Source organism: Parasteatoda tepidariorum, chromosome 8 (genome assembly GCF_982258835.1).
Source record: "Parasteatoda tepidariorum strain Cologne lab strain chromosome 8, Ptep-v5.0, whole genome shotgun sequence".
Classification (NCBI taxonomy): Eukaryota; Metazoa; Arthropoda; class Arachnida; order Araneae; family Theridiidae; genus Parasteatoda; species Parasteatoda tepidariorum.
The window spans coordinates 35461137-35476194 of NC_141762.1; the positions used below are offsets into that span (position 1 = coordinate 35461137).

Below are 15058 nucleotides of genomic sequence, written 5' to 3' on the forward strand. Positions count from 1 at the left end.
AAATAATCGTAATAAAAAAAAGCGCTAGACTTAAAAATGACTTTTAATCAAGACTTGCTTTTGCTTCGTTTCGGTGCTATTTTTTAAACGCTTTTTTTTATTTTATTTTTTTTTTTTTTTTTGTTTCGTTCTGCTTTATTTCATCTTCAACTGAAGATTAAATGGACAGTTTTTATTGGATATTCGTGATGCCTGGTCAGGTATTGATTACTACGCGTTGCTTAGCAACAAGAATCCTGTTTTCAGGAAAATCCGGAGTAACTTTTTTATACATTTTATTTTTATTCACTATTAATTTCTTCCTTCATTTGTCACAAACGAATGATTCTTTTTGTAATATTCTTTATTATTTCATTTATTTGTTATCATTTTTCCTCATAATGCGATTGAGAACACTTGTTTGTAGTTTCTGACTTCGAAATAGTGTGAAATAAATAAAATCTCTCTCTCTTATACTTCGTCGCAAGCTTATTTCTTGTTTATTAATCTTTGATACACATAATAGAACTTTATTTTGCTCGACATGGACGGTATTTCATTGATTATTATTTTTATGAATTGTCGTACGAATAACACTGAATCTCGATAATCTCAGTTTTATTTATTTGTTCAAAGGAATCGCAGAAATATTTCTAAAGAAAGAGTCGAGAAATTGAAGATCCATTTATTGTTGATCAGTTCTAGTTCATGAAGTATTTCCTCCATTATTCGATGTATCTTGTTTGCATTTGTCGTCATTTATTTAGTGATGTATTGCGCATCAGAAAAAGCAGCATTATAAATATATTTATCTGTTGTTAGTTTAGAGCATATGACTCCAAGGAAATTTTTCTCAGCCTTACAAAATTTTACTAAGCAACAAGGTGTCCAAAAAACTGATTCATTTGTGAATTTCAGCTTGCTAAGCATCAATTTTAATGATAAAGGAATTGTTATTTTGCACTTATAGATAACGAAAACTGAATGAATTCTTCTGCATTGAGACTTCAAATAATCGATTGTGATATTCTATACTAGCAATAGTTTTTCAATTTGACAAAATAACTGCCAAATGCATAATGTGTTTATATTATCAAGGAATTATTGATGCTATTTTTAATTTTGCAAAACACTTGTACTGAGTTATTGTAGAAGATCTATTAATTGATAATCAGTTCCAATCCATGAAGTATTTTCTTTATTATGCAATATATCTTATTTGAATTTGTCTTTATTTATTTAGTGACCTTTAAATTTTTAAATTGTTCATTGCGCATCAAAAAATTCAGCATTATAAATGTTTTAGAGCACATAACTCGAGTAAAATTTTTCTCAGCAATACAAAGCTTTAAAGTGCAACAAATTATCAAAGAAACTGATCTATTTGTGAATTAAGTTACTTTAACCTGTAAATATCAATTTTAGTGGTAAAAGAATTATAATTTTTCAATTATAGATAACGTAACGAAAACTGTTTATTTATTTCTTGACACTTCAAATAATTGATTGAGTCAAAGGGGTCAAAAAAACGAAAACCTTTTGATAATGTTGAATAAGAGTCAAATTTATTTAAATAATAATTAATTCAATGAAATATTATAAATGCAATTGCAGCACTATGCAATTCCTGAAATTTAAATGAAATTCTATTCTAAGAGCTTATAACTGTAATAAGCTTGTTTTTATAATGTTAATAGCAATAACCTCAAAATAAATTTAAAAACCTGGATAATTAGAAAAGGGGAATTTTGGTTATAAAAAATATGTTTCCTTTTTCTTAAACACACCTTCAAATGATGATAATGGTTTAAGTATCACAGATTTTAACCACTACCCGATACGATTTCACTCATATCTACTGATTCGTTAAATAGTTTACTAGCTATCTAGTAAAGTATGATTTCGAGACATCTATGTGCAGTTATCAGCAATGTAAATGCAGTATTTCTGCACAAAAAAATATTTCACCTTATCGATGTATGAGTGTCATTATTTAACACTGAAAATGTGCGAATACTTTTTGAACGATATAATTTTTTTTCGTTTTATGCCTTAGAAAATTTTATGTTTTTATTGTTTACTTTAAAAGAAGACAACGCAAAGCCACTTAAGGGATTTTTCCTGACAAAATTTTCGATTCCTTTTCTTTGAAAAAAAATATCCAAATACAACTTGTCTTATTTTGAGCAACTTGACGCCAAGCATAAGATAATACTCTAAAAACAGGCAAAGTTACAGCAAAAATACTGAAATCGACTCACTGAAAACAATACATAACACACCCTTTTTTTAAATTGGAATCGTCTGCTTTGTCAGTTATTTATTTAAAGTTTTATCTTTAAATCTGTTTTCTTCAATAACTATTAAACCCATTAAGTTAAAACTTGGTTATTGTTGAAGTATTGTGTATTGCGTAAATTCATTCTAGCTCTTGAAATGGGAAAATATTTATATTTTTTTAGTCAAAAAAATCTTTTTCTTTTCAAAAAAGGTTGTGTTTTTTTTTCACTTAAAAATATTTTTAATTTCAATTTTTTGAGCTAAAATGGTTTTAAAAAGACTACCTATTAAAATTTATTTCGTTATCATGATTTTTGTGACTTAAGTCATGCTTCAAGGTTATGCTATGCACAAGGCTTCATAGTATGTCATTTTTTCATCAATTTTTAGATATAAAGAAAATTAAATTTCGAAAATTCCCGATAATATTTTACAGAAGTGCTTGCATTTAAATAATATCAGTGCTTATGTTAAACTCTAGTAAAAAATTTTAAATAACTTATAGAAAATCAAAAAAGTTGTACTTAAGTGCTTTTTTTATGAAATTAAAACCATTTAGACCCCTTAACTCTGTTACTAAATAATCAATGTTATACAACAGAAGCTGAAAATAATTATCTTTTCTTTTTTTTTTCTTTTTTTTTTGTTGCGTAGAATATTTTTGATGAATTACTTTAAAAAAAAACATTTTCCTCTTTTCTACAATAAAAACTAAATGTACATTTTTTATATGAGCGACAAAAAACTCTGTTGAAAAATGATGATGAATCTCTGAACGCGTTTAATCCAGTAATAAATAAGCATTCAACAGACGTTATACTCATCTTTAAGTCCTTTTAAATCTAACATAAAGCATTCAGACATTCAGAATGTGTTAGTAATCAGTCATCTCTCTTAGCTAATACATTAGCTTCAGTTTCAAAAAGAAGTGAAATAAATTAAAACTTTCATCCGAGGTTTTTCTAAGAAGTGCATATAGTTCTTGAAAAAAAGAAAATGGCGTTTGGGGCTTCTGGCGTAGCAGCAACTCCAACTTTCATCATCATAACGCTATGATTGTATGTCAGCTGGCCTTGTGTGGTTGCTTTTTCCTTGTTCTTGTTGTATTTGACTTCTTCATAATGGGTACTTCATCTCATAATTAACAATGCGTTCATTGTTTGTTGGATGAAACTCAATACAGTGGGGATGAAAAAATTACTGTCGTCTTAGGGATCTCCGGTCAGTTGGGAATAATGTAATACGCTTGTCTTGCTGCGAGTTGGTTTTATCAGGAATTAGACACTGTTTTTATTCTTTGACTTCCTTCATTTATTTCCTTCCTATTTTTGACGTTATCGTTTTCATTTTTCTATTCAAACATTTACTGCTCAAAGTATTATTTACTACAGAAATTATGGTGATAAAAGACTAGAGTGTGAAAGAAAAATTAATTTTCATGAAACAGGACTTAATTCACGGAAGCTATTGAATGCAAATTTCGTTGTACTTAACACTACAATAAAAATAGCATTCCAGATTAAAAAGTATTTAAGCATATATTAAAAACTAACATGGTTTATTTTTAGTTTTATGGACTATTTATTTTATTTTATGCATATATATGTTTTTAGATTAATATAAAAGTTTCCTTTTTTATTCTTAAAAATATAGCAGAAATAATTATTTTTACAATAGTACAATATCTGTTCTGTAATGTATTATAAATTTTTAAACTTAAAATTACAAAAAAGACAATTTAAAAAATTCTCATAAAAATATAAACATAAAAAGTACACATAAAAAGCTACACATACTTTTAAAAACTGTATAGAATTCAGAAAACTATTAATTGTGTTGGTACAGGGTGATACAAAAGTATAAGACCATCCCAAATGTCTCTCATTTTTTATGGTTCAATACATGAAATCTATAATTTTAAAATAATTGAGCAATTGCAAAAAGTTACATTTTATCAAATAAATAAATAAGTGAAAAAAAATTTAGTAAATTTTCACCGCAAATATATTTTTTAAATCTACATAATTATATTTTTTTAAAGTTACATAATTATAAGACCACTTAATTCTTTTTTTCAAAATTGTTCGAGTTTTCAAAATCTTTTTATTTTTTCTTTAAAATTTTTTGTAAAGTTTAACTTTGCATCGCAGAAACCGAATTATAGTATTGTAAATAAAATTATAATTAAATTTATTTGTTTTCATAAGAAAAATCCTCCGGTTCCTTCGTAAGTATAGCTCGTGTGTAAAAATGATAACTCACGATCTCTAAGTCTGAAATCGTCTTTCGGCAATGATGCGCTCAATTATATAAACAATATTACAATTTTATTACAAGTTACGGTTACTTACATGAGTTTATATCGATCTAAACAATTGCTAGAAAAAAACTATACATTTCGTCATAAGTATTCTCGTATCTTGTAAATATTCATTTGATCTGTAACAAACGTTTTATGTCAAAATCATGACATAGTGCTGACCTTACTCGCCTTACGTCATATATTCTACACGCATAGAACGAAGATTGATTTTAACTTCGTAACCCAAACTACTCAACTCAACACGAAACTTGACAGTCTTGTGTAAATGCAATAACCATTCTAAGAAAGAAATAAACACTCATTTCACCGTGAAAGCAATATTTCTCTTAGAATTTTCTTTGAAAAATAAACAAACAAAAAAAGTGAATAATCCTTTTATTTATATGTCATGCTCAACCATAACAGGGCGGACACAAGGTCCTTAAGCCTTTATTAATTATTAAAGGAAGTTCAAACGAGTTTAGACCCTATGTATATTTGTTTTCCGGTGAGTTTATGGCTGGAATGAAATATGTATTCGACATTAAGCGTGGGTATTTAATGAAAAAATATTAGTCGTGTAATGTTGTCGTATCTAAAACAAAAAAGAAGCAAAACGACTCTCGATGTAGGCATATCATGCCATATGTTTAAGATAAATTTTGCTCAGCTTTTAGTGTTAAATGAACGCATGTATATATAGTCATTAAGATAATTTTTTTTTCTTTAGACATCGTTGCATTATTTCTCTTTTTCCGGGTACTTTTTATGGTGCATGCAGTCTCCATAAAAAATTAAAGCAACATTTAAAGTATAAATAAGTTGAAGTTAAAGTTGTAACATTTAAGTTCCCAGAATCTAGAAGCTTAATTTTCATAAACAAATGTGCATATATTTTTTAATTTTCTACCCTACACTGTGAAAAAAGTATAGTCAAAACTACCAGAATATAATAAAATTCCCCGCATTTCTGATTCAATGGGAACACCAAAAGACTCGAAAACTTTTAACGAAGCACTTTAGTAATGGTTTTGGTAAAATTCGCTATAAAATATGGTTTTATTATATGTGATAAAAAATGATAAATTTGGGATGATTTAGTTATTTTTATCAAAATATCTCAGAGCACGGCATAAAAACTGTTTAATCGGTTAGATTTACTTCAGTTTTGAATTTTTTACTAAATTTGTGATAATATAATTTAGAATATAATTTAGAAAATATAATTTAGAAAACCAGAAATCCCGATAAACTGTTACCAAATGAATGTAAAAATTACCAGATGAATGGTTTAAATACCGTAAATTTTGCTTTTTATTACCATAATTATGATCTTTTTTACCAGAAATTTTATTACCATTCAGTACGATAATTTTACAATAAATTTTTTCTTAGTAATTCTAAGTTATATAATATATTCGGTTTCAGGTTGAAGTTTTCATGATGTTCCAAGCCTAATTTCTTTTCATTAATTTGACCAAAAGAATTATTCCAAAAATGGAACATGGGGACAGCTTCGTATCTACTTGAAATTTTGAATTTTGGAAAAAGTTGCTCGTGTTACACTAATCTATTTATGTACTTGATTAATTGTTACTACAATTAGCACTGCTATAATCGTTTATATTCGGTTATTATAGTTGTTACTTTATGGATGTGTATTGATTGTTTTAAATAAGAATGTATATTAAGAACGATGTACATATTGTACATTAAACACATATATTTAAAACGGTGCTGATGCGAAGGAAATACACAGAGTATTATGGAATGCAATTTTTCTTTTTTTTCCAAGTTGCAAAACATGTTAAACAATATTCCAGATGTTCCAGAAACAAACAATACTCTAGATTTTTCCAGATATTCCGATTACGTTACGGTTCCGAATTAATACACTTTGTGTTATTATCAGTAAGATGTGTCTTAAAATCAATACACTATTTGACGTATACCAACTCAAAAGATTAAAATCGATTTTGAGTAAATTTCCCCAATATCACTTCAAAGATAATTTTTACTTCAACTAACTGTCGATGCATAGTCGTCTGCCCATTACTGATTTCAGCTTTCAAACAATCTATGGTCTTCGTACTCGTATCGATTACGAGTTACTTATTTATATTACTACACATGAAAGTTTCTCGGCAATCCCCCGGACGTGACCGGACTCGTAATCTGACTATCTGGATCGCAATCTCCGACCCCGTCCACCATTCACCCCTCATCGAATAGCTGTGGTACCGATTTTCCTTGCTGTTCTTTCCTTAATTGAAAAGACTGCCGAAAAGGAGGGACGCAACCCTTGCCAATGTAGGGGTGTTAAGACCTGATTTACTAATACTTCCAACTGGGAAAATGACCCTTGTTTTATGTTAGTGCGCAAACTTTACCAAATGGTGTCTTGTGTTATGATTTAAAAATTTAGCTTCCCGTGATAATGAGATTTGTTCAACTGTTGTTGGAATAAGAATAATTTTAGGGATAAATACACTATAAATTTAATTAATTCTTTAAATGTTTAATGTTGAAATGTTAAATTAATTCCTTATAAGCTTAATTATCTTTATTGCAACAAAACCGGTAATTTTTTTAATATAGCAAAAAATTACCTTAATTAATTATTGTTTGTTTGTTTTTAAGTTATTAATTTTGCAATATTTTTTTTGAACGTTAAGAAGTGGTATGAATAGTCTTAATTACCTTGCAATAGAAGTTGAGTTGTCGAAGTTAAGTTGATTCAAAACTCAACTTTTCGTAAATATATGTACTAATTATTTTTCTGGTACACTTAATAAATTTGAGAACTCCAATTAATCCATCTCCCCCTATGAATAAGAGTACGCAAAACGCAATTTTACATGAAAAAAAAACTCAGATAAGTAATTATATTTGGATTCTGGTTTTGCAAAGCCGTTACAAGATATAAGAAAATTTCCAACAAAATAAAGTCATCCGTATCTTTATCTAGACATTTAAACTAAGGGAAAATACTTATTCGTTTGATGATATTTCAAAAATTTTTGAGTCGAAAAGAATGTGCAAAACAATATTAATACTCTCTCAGTAAAACCGTAATAAAAGCAACGAGTAGAAGTTGTAAATTTTATGACTTCAAAGCTTGAAATATTAGTGCCAATATGAGTATGTCTGCATGCACGTTTCTCCATTAATAATAAACATTAAGCTGTTATCCTCTATTTTATATCATTTTTGAGATAATACCTGTAATTCTTAAATTTGCCGTTACACAACACTGCAAGCAGTTTGTCATAGGTACTGTCTAATACGTTTGATTTTACTTATGGTTGGTTCTGCCTGTATTCAGAAGTTTATGGGAAGGCAAAATTTAAAAGGGCGAACTCTGAAAGAGTTAGATATTTAGAAAAATGTTAGCTCATTGAACCATAAAATCGTTTCAATTTACTGCAATCAGGGACTAATATAATAAGCTACCTTTATATCTATGGCTACATTCCTAATCTGGTGTCAATTTAAACTAACTTACTTTTTTTTAAGAATATAATTGCGCATAGGTACACATTTGTCTTAGAAATTTTGCCTATTGTTCATAATTACTTTGCGAAATAAATAATCTTTTTACAAGAATAAACAACTTTTTTACCATTTATTCTCAATTGAACCACTTTTTTAATTTTAAAATGACACTGCTTAAGAAGAAGCTTAATCAAACCAATATCTAGCCAAAGTTAATTTCAATCTCAACATCTTTACTTCGTAGCGTTTAAAAATCTCTATACAAAATTTAGAATGGAAAAGATTTTTTAACGTAAACACTAATCGTTTAACTTGGCGAAGAAAAAAAAATAAAATCAAGAAATCAAAACGGTAGTTTTAACCAAATGGTTCTATTACCTGTCTTTTACAAAGTTGTTTGCAAATCGAAACAGCATCCCTTTAAGCATTCCTCACCAAATTCCTTTGATGAAAAAGTTTTTTCTGAAATCAAAAAAAATATAGTTTTACTCCTCATTAAAAAGAATCGATTTCACATACTTATTTCAATCTACGTGCATCGCCGAATTGATTAATTCTTTGCCAAAGTCCTATCGCTCCTTATTATCTTAATAAAAATTCACTGTTCTATGCATCGCAAATAAAATACAAAGCGCATAGGCTGTGTTTAACTTTTTCTAACGTTTTAAATAAATAAGCTCCGTTACAGGAAGAAAAAAAGCTCCAGCTCCATAACAATCATCGACACTTTGTAGAAGCCCTTCAAAACTCTTCTAAATATTCTCTTCTTGTTTTGCTAAGAAAAGAAAATTCTCTAAAGCTCTTCTCCAAACAAATCTAGTAATGTTTCGGTTTAAGTTAAGATCTCTTAATTAAAGTTGCTATCGCCATTTAATTCGGTCTAATTAAATATAACTGCACGTTTTCTGGCTTTGTCTTATCAGTGCCGAAGTTTGTCTTCTTTAAGTTGTTAACGGGCGAACGCTTTCCTGGATCTTTTTTTTTTCTTTAAATTGTTCTTTCATCAAACAGGCTTTAGTGCTTTTTAGAAGTAAAATTCGAATACTTTTATTGGGTTTTCTGGATGATATCCAGGTCTGGATGTAATTGCCTAGGGCTCGCTCATAGGCACGCAAAAATCACATTTGTAATCATTCAAATCTATTGAAAGATTTGGTTGAGAAAAAAAATAATTTTTTTTTTTTAATTCAATGCATTTTACGTTAGTTTTAACTACTATTTTCTTGTTTGCTCGCAGTATTTAATAGTCTTCTGGGCAATTTTTTCCCTGGTTATATAATCAATAACACAGAGCAAAGAGAATAAAATTAGTTTGGAAAATCTCCGCTTAAAATAAATGTTTTTATAGGAAATTAGAAAATAATAAAAATAATAAAAATGCGTAATGTTTTTTATCACTTCTCGAATAAATTAGAAATGTATGCTTTTTCTCTGTTAAAAAATATATTTTCAAGCTGCAGAATGCTTATATTTTCCGTTATTAATGTTAAAAAAATTTGTTTAGAAAATTTACTTGATAAATAAGAAGACAGCTTTTCTATATTTATGTAGTATTATATAGCATATATTATTTTAATCTGTTCTAAATTTTTTTTGTTTTATTAAATTTCAGGTTCGAACACTATCCCCAAAATAAGCTATAGTATACTTTTTAAAAATGTAAAATTTAAAAACGTTTATTTAAAAAAGGAAAAAACATTTTTAATTCACTTTTGAATTAATTTTCTAAACTGTATTCTCTCAAAATTATTTGCAGAAGGAAAATATATTTTTTAACAAACTAATTAAAAAACAATTTAAGATAATTGCTTTCATAAAAATTTACTTAAGTTTTGAAAATAACAGTCTATTTTTGTCCATTTACATTAATACATTATTTTTAATACCATTTAATGCACATGCTTACGTATTAATCTTAAGAAAGGTGAAAACAGACTGATTAGTTTAACTTACTCTTAAGACGATACAACTAAGCAATCTGTTATCCATTAAAACAATAAGTTCACGATAAATAATACCTGTTATCAAATGTATGTGTTATATATGATACCTGTTCTCTGCTAACTGTTATATATATTTTTTCAGTGTCCAAAATGTGGTGGACGATAGGACGAAGGAGGTGGCTCTCAGACAAAGTTTTAAGGATCTTTAATCAAAGGCACCATTTAACGACAATCCTATTTATAATTTTTCTTTCTCTGGAGACAATTGTCCCAAAAGCAATAGCTCAAAATACGCCCTCCGCAAGAACAGGTAATTTATTGTTTGTTTTTACCATTTATTTTCTTACAAATCACACTTTTCTTTTTTTCTTCAATTTCAATGTGTGATTTTGCGTTTGTTTCATCAATAGTAAAATTCTGAATTTCAGAAATGGGAGGTATAAAATATTTGCCATCTGTTAGCATTACTTTGACTCGTATATTCGCAAAAGAAGAAAAAAATTCTGGTAAAATTACCGTACTGTATGCTAACAGCATTTCTGTAAAAGAAAAAGTAATTCTGATTAATAAAGCCAAAATATACGGTATTTAAACCACCAATTTGGCAATTTTTCCGTTCATATGGTAACTGTTTACCAGAAGTTTTGGTTTTCAAAATTATAGTTCTTATTACCACTTATTTAGTACAAAACTGAAAAGTAAATTTACCGAAATAAATGGTTTTTATGCAATGCTCTTAGATAACATGATGAAATTACCAAATTTTACAACATTTAACAAATGTTATAACACATTACAAAAGTATATTTCATTGCTAATTTTTCCAGAATCATTGCCAAAGTACTTCGATAAAAATTACCCAGCTTTTTGCAGATCTCATAGTGCAAGAAACGCGATAAATTTTACCATATTCTGGTAGTTTTGACCAAACTTTTTTTCTCAGTGCAGTAAACGTAGTTATGTCATTTTAAATTTAGCTTTTTTTTATTTTACCTTACATTATAACCGCTTATGAGAGTATACACGTGACAGATATGAAATACTTTCATCTTTCGCCCGAATTATATTATTTTTAGCCAACATCTGGTCACTAAAACTTCTCATGGTTAATCTGACTCTCATAAGACTCTAAATTTTTAACACCGGCGTAAAAATAACGAACCCATCAACCTTGACCGAGATTTGAACCTATGTCACCAGTATCAAAAGCAAGTGCTGTAACAAAATGTTCTTAATTGAATATTTTTCTAGTACTGATGATGTTATTACATTTCTGTTTAGTGCTTATTTTTTTATAATAACCCAAACTTTATTTTTTATTGATTTATTGATTTTTATTGATTTTTTATTTATTTTTATATTTAACATTGAGTTATAATAAAATGAGTTCAGAAAACAGAGTCATGTTCAAACCCTTTTTAGTATTTTTTTTTTTAAACTTAAACTGAAAGTAAACTGAAAAATTTTTAAACAATTTAAGAAAATATTAGTTAGAGTTTTTGACCAATATGTGTTTTGGATTTAATTAAATGTTTTATTCAACTATTTTAGAATTCAACTTCTAAGTTTAAAATAAACTTTAAGAATCCTTTTGTATAAAAGAAGTATATTGCTAAGACATTAAGAATAGAATGTAAAAAAAAAAAATTCCCCTATCACGAGGCCAAAAAAGAATAATAATTCTGCAATGAAAAAGAAAAATATTTAGTTTCTTCTCATGGCGCAGTTTTATTTACATAATAGCTATTCAAATTAGAGTTGCAGAAAGATACAGTCGATATAGTATTTTTAAAAATTGGAATATGCAAAAGAGAAAATTCGTCTCGAAAAATCATTCCCAAAAAATAACCTTTTAAATCACACAATTAAAAAAAAGTTTTAGGCAACTAGTAAACATTGTATTTTATTTTACTTTTAAAAAAAATAAAAAAAAGAATAGAATTAAAGTAATTTCTCGGTCGGTAGTGAATCAGCAATTCAAATTGGAGGGAATCTGTCCCTGTGAAAGCTATTGGCATTCGGCGGAAACCAATCTTCTTTGAATCTCTGAAGAAAATTACTAAGAAATCGGTAAAGGGTTCGGAAACAAACTTTCAAAAAACTCATCTTTTTTTAGTTGATTATTTGCGTTCCTTTTTTAATCTTCCCGTAGTAGTAATTTAAAATCAGGCTCTGATGGGTGAAAATAGTTTCAAAAGTACATAACATTTTTATTAAGTATTATTTTTTTTCCGATTTGGACTGATTGACTAGTTTATTTCGAGCAGAGGGAATATTGGATTTGATCTGAGAGTTCTGTTTCTAATTGAAAAAAAGAATTGAATTATAAATTGGGTGGAATGATAAATAATGTTCTTTTTGTCAACTCATCGCAATGCGTAGACAATTTGGCTGATTTTTTTTCTCTAAATTTTTTATCTCTTTATCACTTATGATATGAAATTATTTATATTTATGAGTATTGATATTTAAAACATTGTCTAAACATGTTTATAAAATTTTTCATTCTTTACTTAATCCTAAAAATACAACTTTTCGTTCCACTAGATCGCCGAATTAAGTTTTGATTGCAAATTTGTATCTAAATTTTTTTTTTTTTTATTTTATAAATATTTTGGGACTTATTATTTTAGAAATATGCTTATTTATTGGCACATTTCCTTGCATCATCTGAAAATAAGGCATGTTTTACAGATATGAGTTTTTAAACAGTGCTTAATCAAAACTTTTAACATGCATAAGAGCTCAATATTTTTTACTCTTAAAGTTTAAAAATAAATCCAGTTATTAAATTTGCCTCGAAGTACACTGTAGAAAAGATAAGTAGAAAGCATTGAAGTACATTCAGTACATTACAACACATATTTATATATTCAATTCTAATTGAAAAATTCCATTAACAACAAACATTTTGTTAACACTTCAAACAACTCTGAATTTTTCTGACGGATTATGTTGATACAACAAGGAATGAACAAGAATTTGATCATATTCATTTCCAGGATTTACGTCTCTTAGAAAAAATTGAATTAAAAATTACATTGTAGCCCAGATTGTTTGCTTAAAATTATCAGTAAACATTATGTATTGTGAATAGCGTTCTTTATTATTTATCATATCTGAAATATTTGCGTACAAAAAGAACTTTACATGGAAAAAACATTTTTATTCAGTAAACCTTTTTTAAAAAAATTTCTGACATTTTGTTTATTTTTATAAGCTATTTTATTTACTTTTATAAGCTATTGCCTGAACTTTCCTACATTTAAATTGGCTCCTGTTTTTTAAACTTTGAAAAATTCCCTACTTTCTCAAGTGCAAATTGTTATATTCTAATCTCATTATTGAAATAGCAATAAACATTTTTCCTGTCAAAAGGCAGACGATATTTAAAAAAATTTCACAAAACAACAAACTAACTTATATGCTCTAATCATCATTTGATATTCATCCCTTATGGTACAATAAAATAATCAAATGAGACAAACAACTTTCAGCACATATTTTTATTAAATTTATAAAATAATAAATTTATATTTCTTTTTTTTCTCAAAATATATTAATTTCAGCTATAAAACTAAAGTTTTTTTAAGAGATTACTAATAAACCTTTTACGTAGTTCAAAATATTCTTTTGGAAATAGTTCTAAGGCCATTTTTTAAATAAAATAAATTTATTTTTAAAAAAAGTATCTCTAGTCTCTTTTCCTTTCAAATCTAGAAAAAAAAATATAGACAAGCAGTTGGAATGGAACGAATGATGATAAGGTAACTACAGTAAACGAATATGTGTCATGCAACTTTGGATCGTATCAAAAACTAATTAAAAGTTAGTCGAAGTCTTCCATGACTAAGTCTAGATTTATTCTACGCAGACTATCTATCTTTTTACCGCTAAATTTTATTAATTAATGAAAATTCGAAGTTTTCTTTTTTTTTCCGTTTTCTCCGCACCTTCCGTCTAGGTTGTAGTTCCATTTTAAAACCGTCAGTCATTGGCAAAGAAGAGTGTCTTGAAATCGACATTCTTCGTTCCCCTCGAGCTCTTTGCATAGAAATTCAAAATAATGTTGATTTATTTAAACTAAAGCATTTTTCGATTTGCCAATGCATTTTTCAATTCGAGTAAGCTTTAAGCAGCAGCGTGTAAGTCATTTATTTTGTTTGGTTTTCAGTAAATTTATTTTTAGAGTACGAAGTTTAAAAACTTATTGACGATAAGTCATTTAAGAATTAGCGGTATTTAAATTTTAAAAAAATATTTTTAAGAATAAAAGTAAATTCATGCAAATCTGAAAGACATATTGGTTTGTTTTATATGAAGAAATAAAATATACAAAACTGAGAAACATTAGTTTTCTTATGAGTTAAATAATTGCATACAAAACTTATCAATTGTTGAATTTTAGTAATTGTTGGTGAATTCGTAAACTTTAATCTTCCCAGTTTAATTTGTACCGTCCTGTACGGATTATAATGATATCAAAAATTATCATCATTGTGGCATGTGGATAAGAGTTGTTCCCGTTGCCTTCAGGGTGACCATAAGAGGTTTTCAAAGTATTTCACTGGATTTAACTCAAATCTTGATTTGATATGCTTTGAAATAATCCACAGAAGCAACATTAAGAAGCTTTGTCTTCCGAGTTAAGTTCAAGTTGTAACGATTAAAAGGTATATTTTGTTTTTCCAAATAAACTTTGGGCAAGTTATTTATCGATGGAGATAAAATATGAAATAAGAAATCGGTAGAATTTCTATGTTACAGCCTTGCTTTTACGAGGAAAAAACATGGGTGGACTCTTTCGATGCAAGTAAATATTACCTTTAAAAATAAAATACATAATTTGTTAAAAAAATTCATTATAAGAAATTAAATGTCTTATGCAAAATTGAAATACTGTAGCTACATCCTAAGCATTTCTATAAACTAAGTAAAAAGTAACACTTTTTATGCAATGAATAAAAATAAAAGTTTTACGAACGCCAACCAAAGATTCCCAAGATTAAAAATGCATTTATGCTGACGGAGAAATAAAACACTTTTTCCACTAAAAAAA

At 27.5% G+C, this 15058-nt stretch overlaps 1 protein-coding gene across 9 annotated transcripts in view; it reads left to right on the forward strand.

The window, feature by feature from the left end:
- The window catches only part of LOC107440397 (irregular chiasm C-roughest protein), a 441495-nt gene that overhangs the window by 355014 nt on the left and 71423 nt on the right, over positions 1–15058 (forward strand). For all 9 annotated transcript variants that reach the window (XM_071181523.2, XM_071181525.2, XM_043046457.3 and 6 more), the window contains one exon: positions 10142–10309. In XM_071181523.2, coding sequence (XP_071037624.1) covers positions 10142–10309 — 168 coding nt within the window. The remainder of the gene's footprint in view (positions 1–10141; positions 10310–15058) is intronic.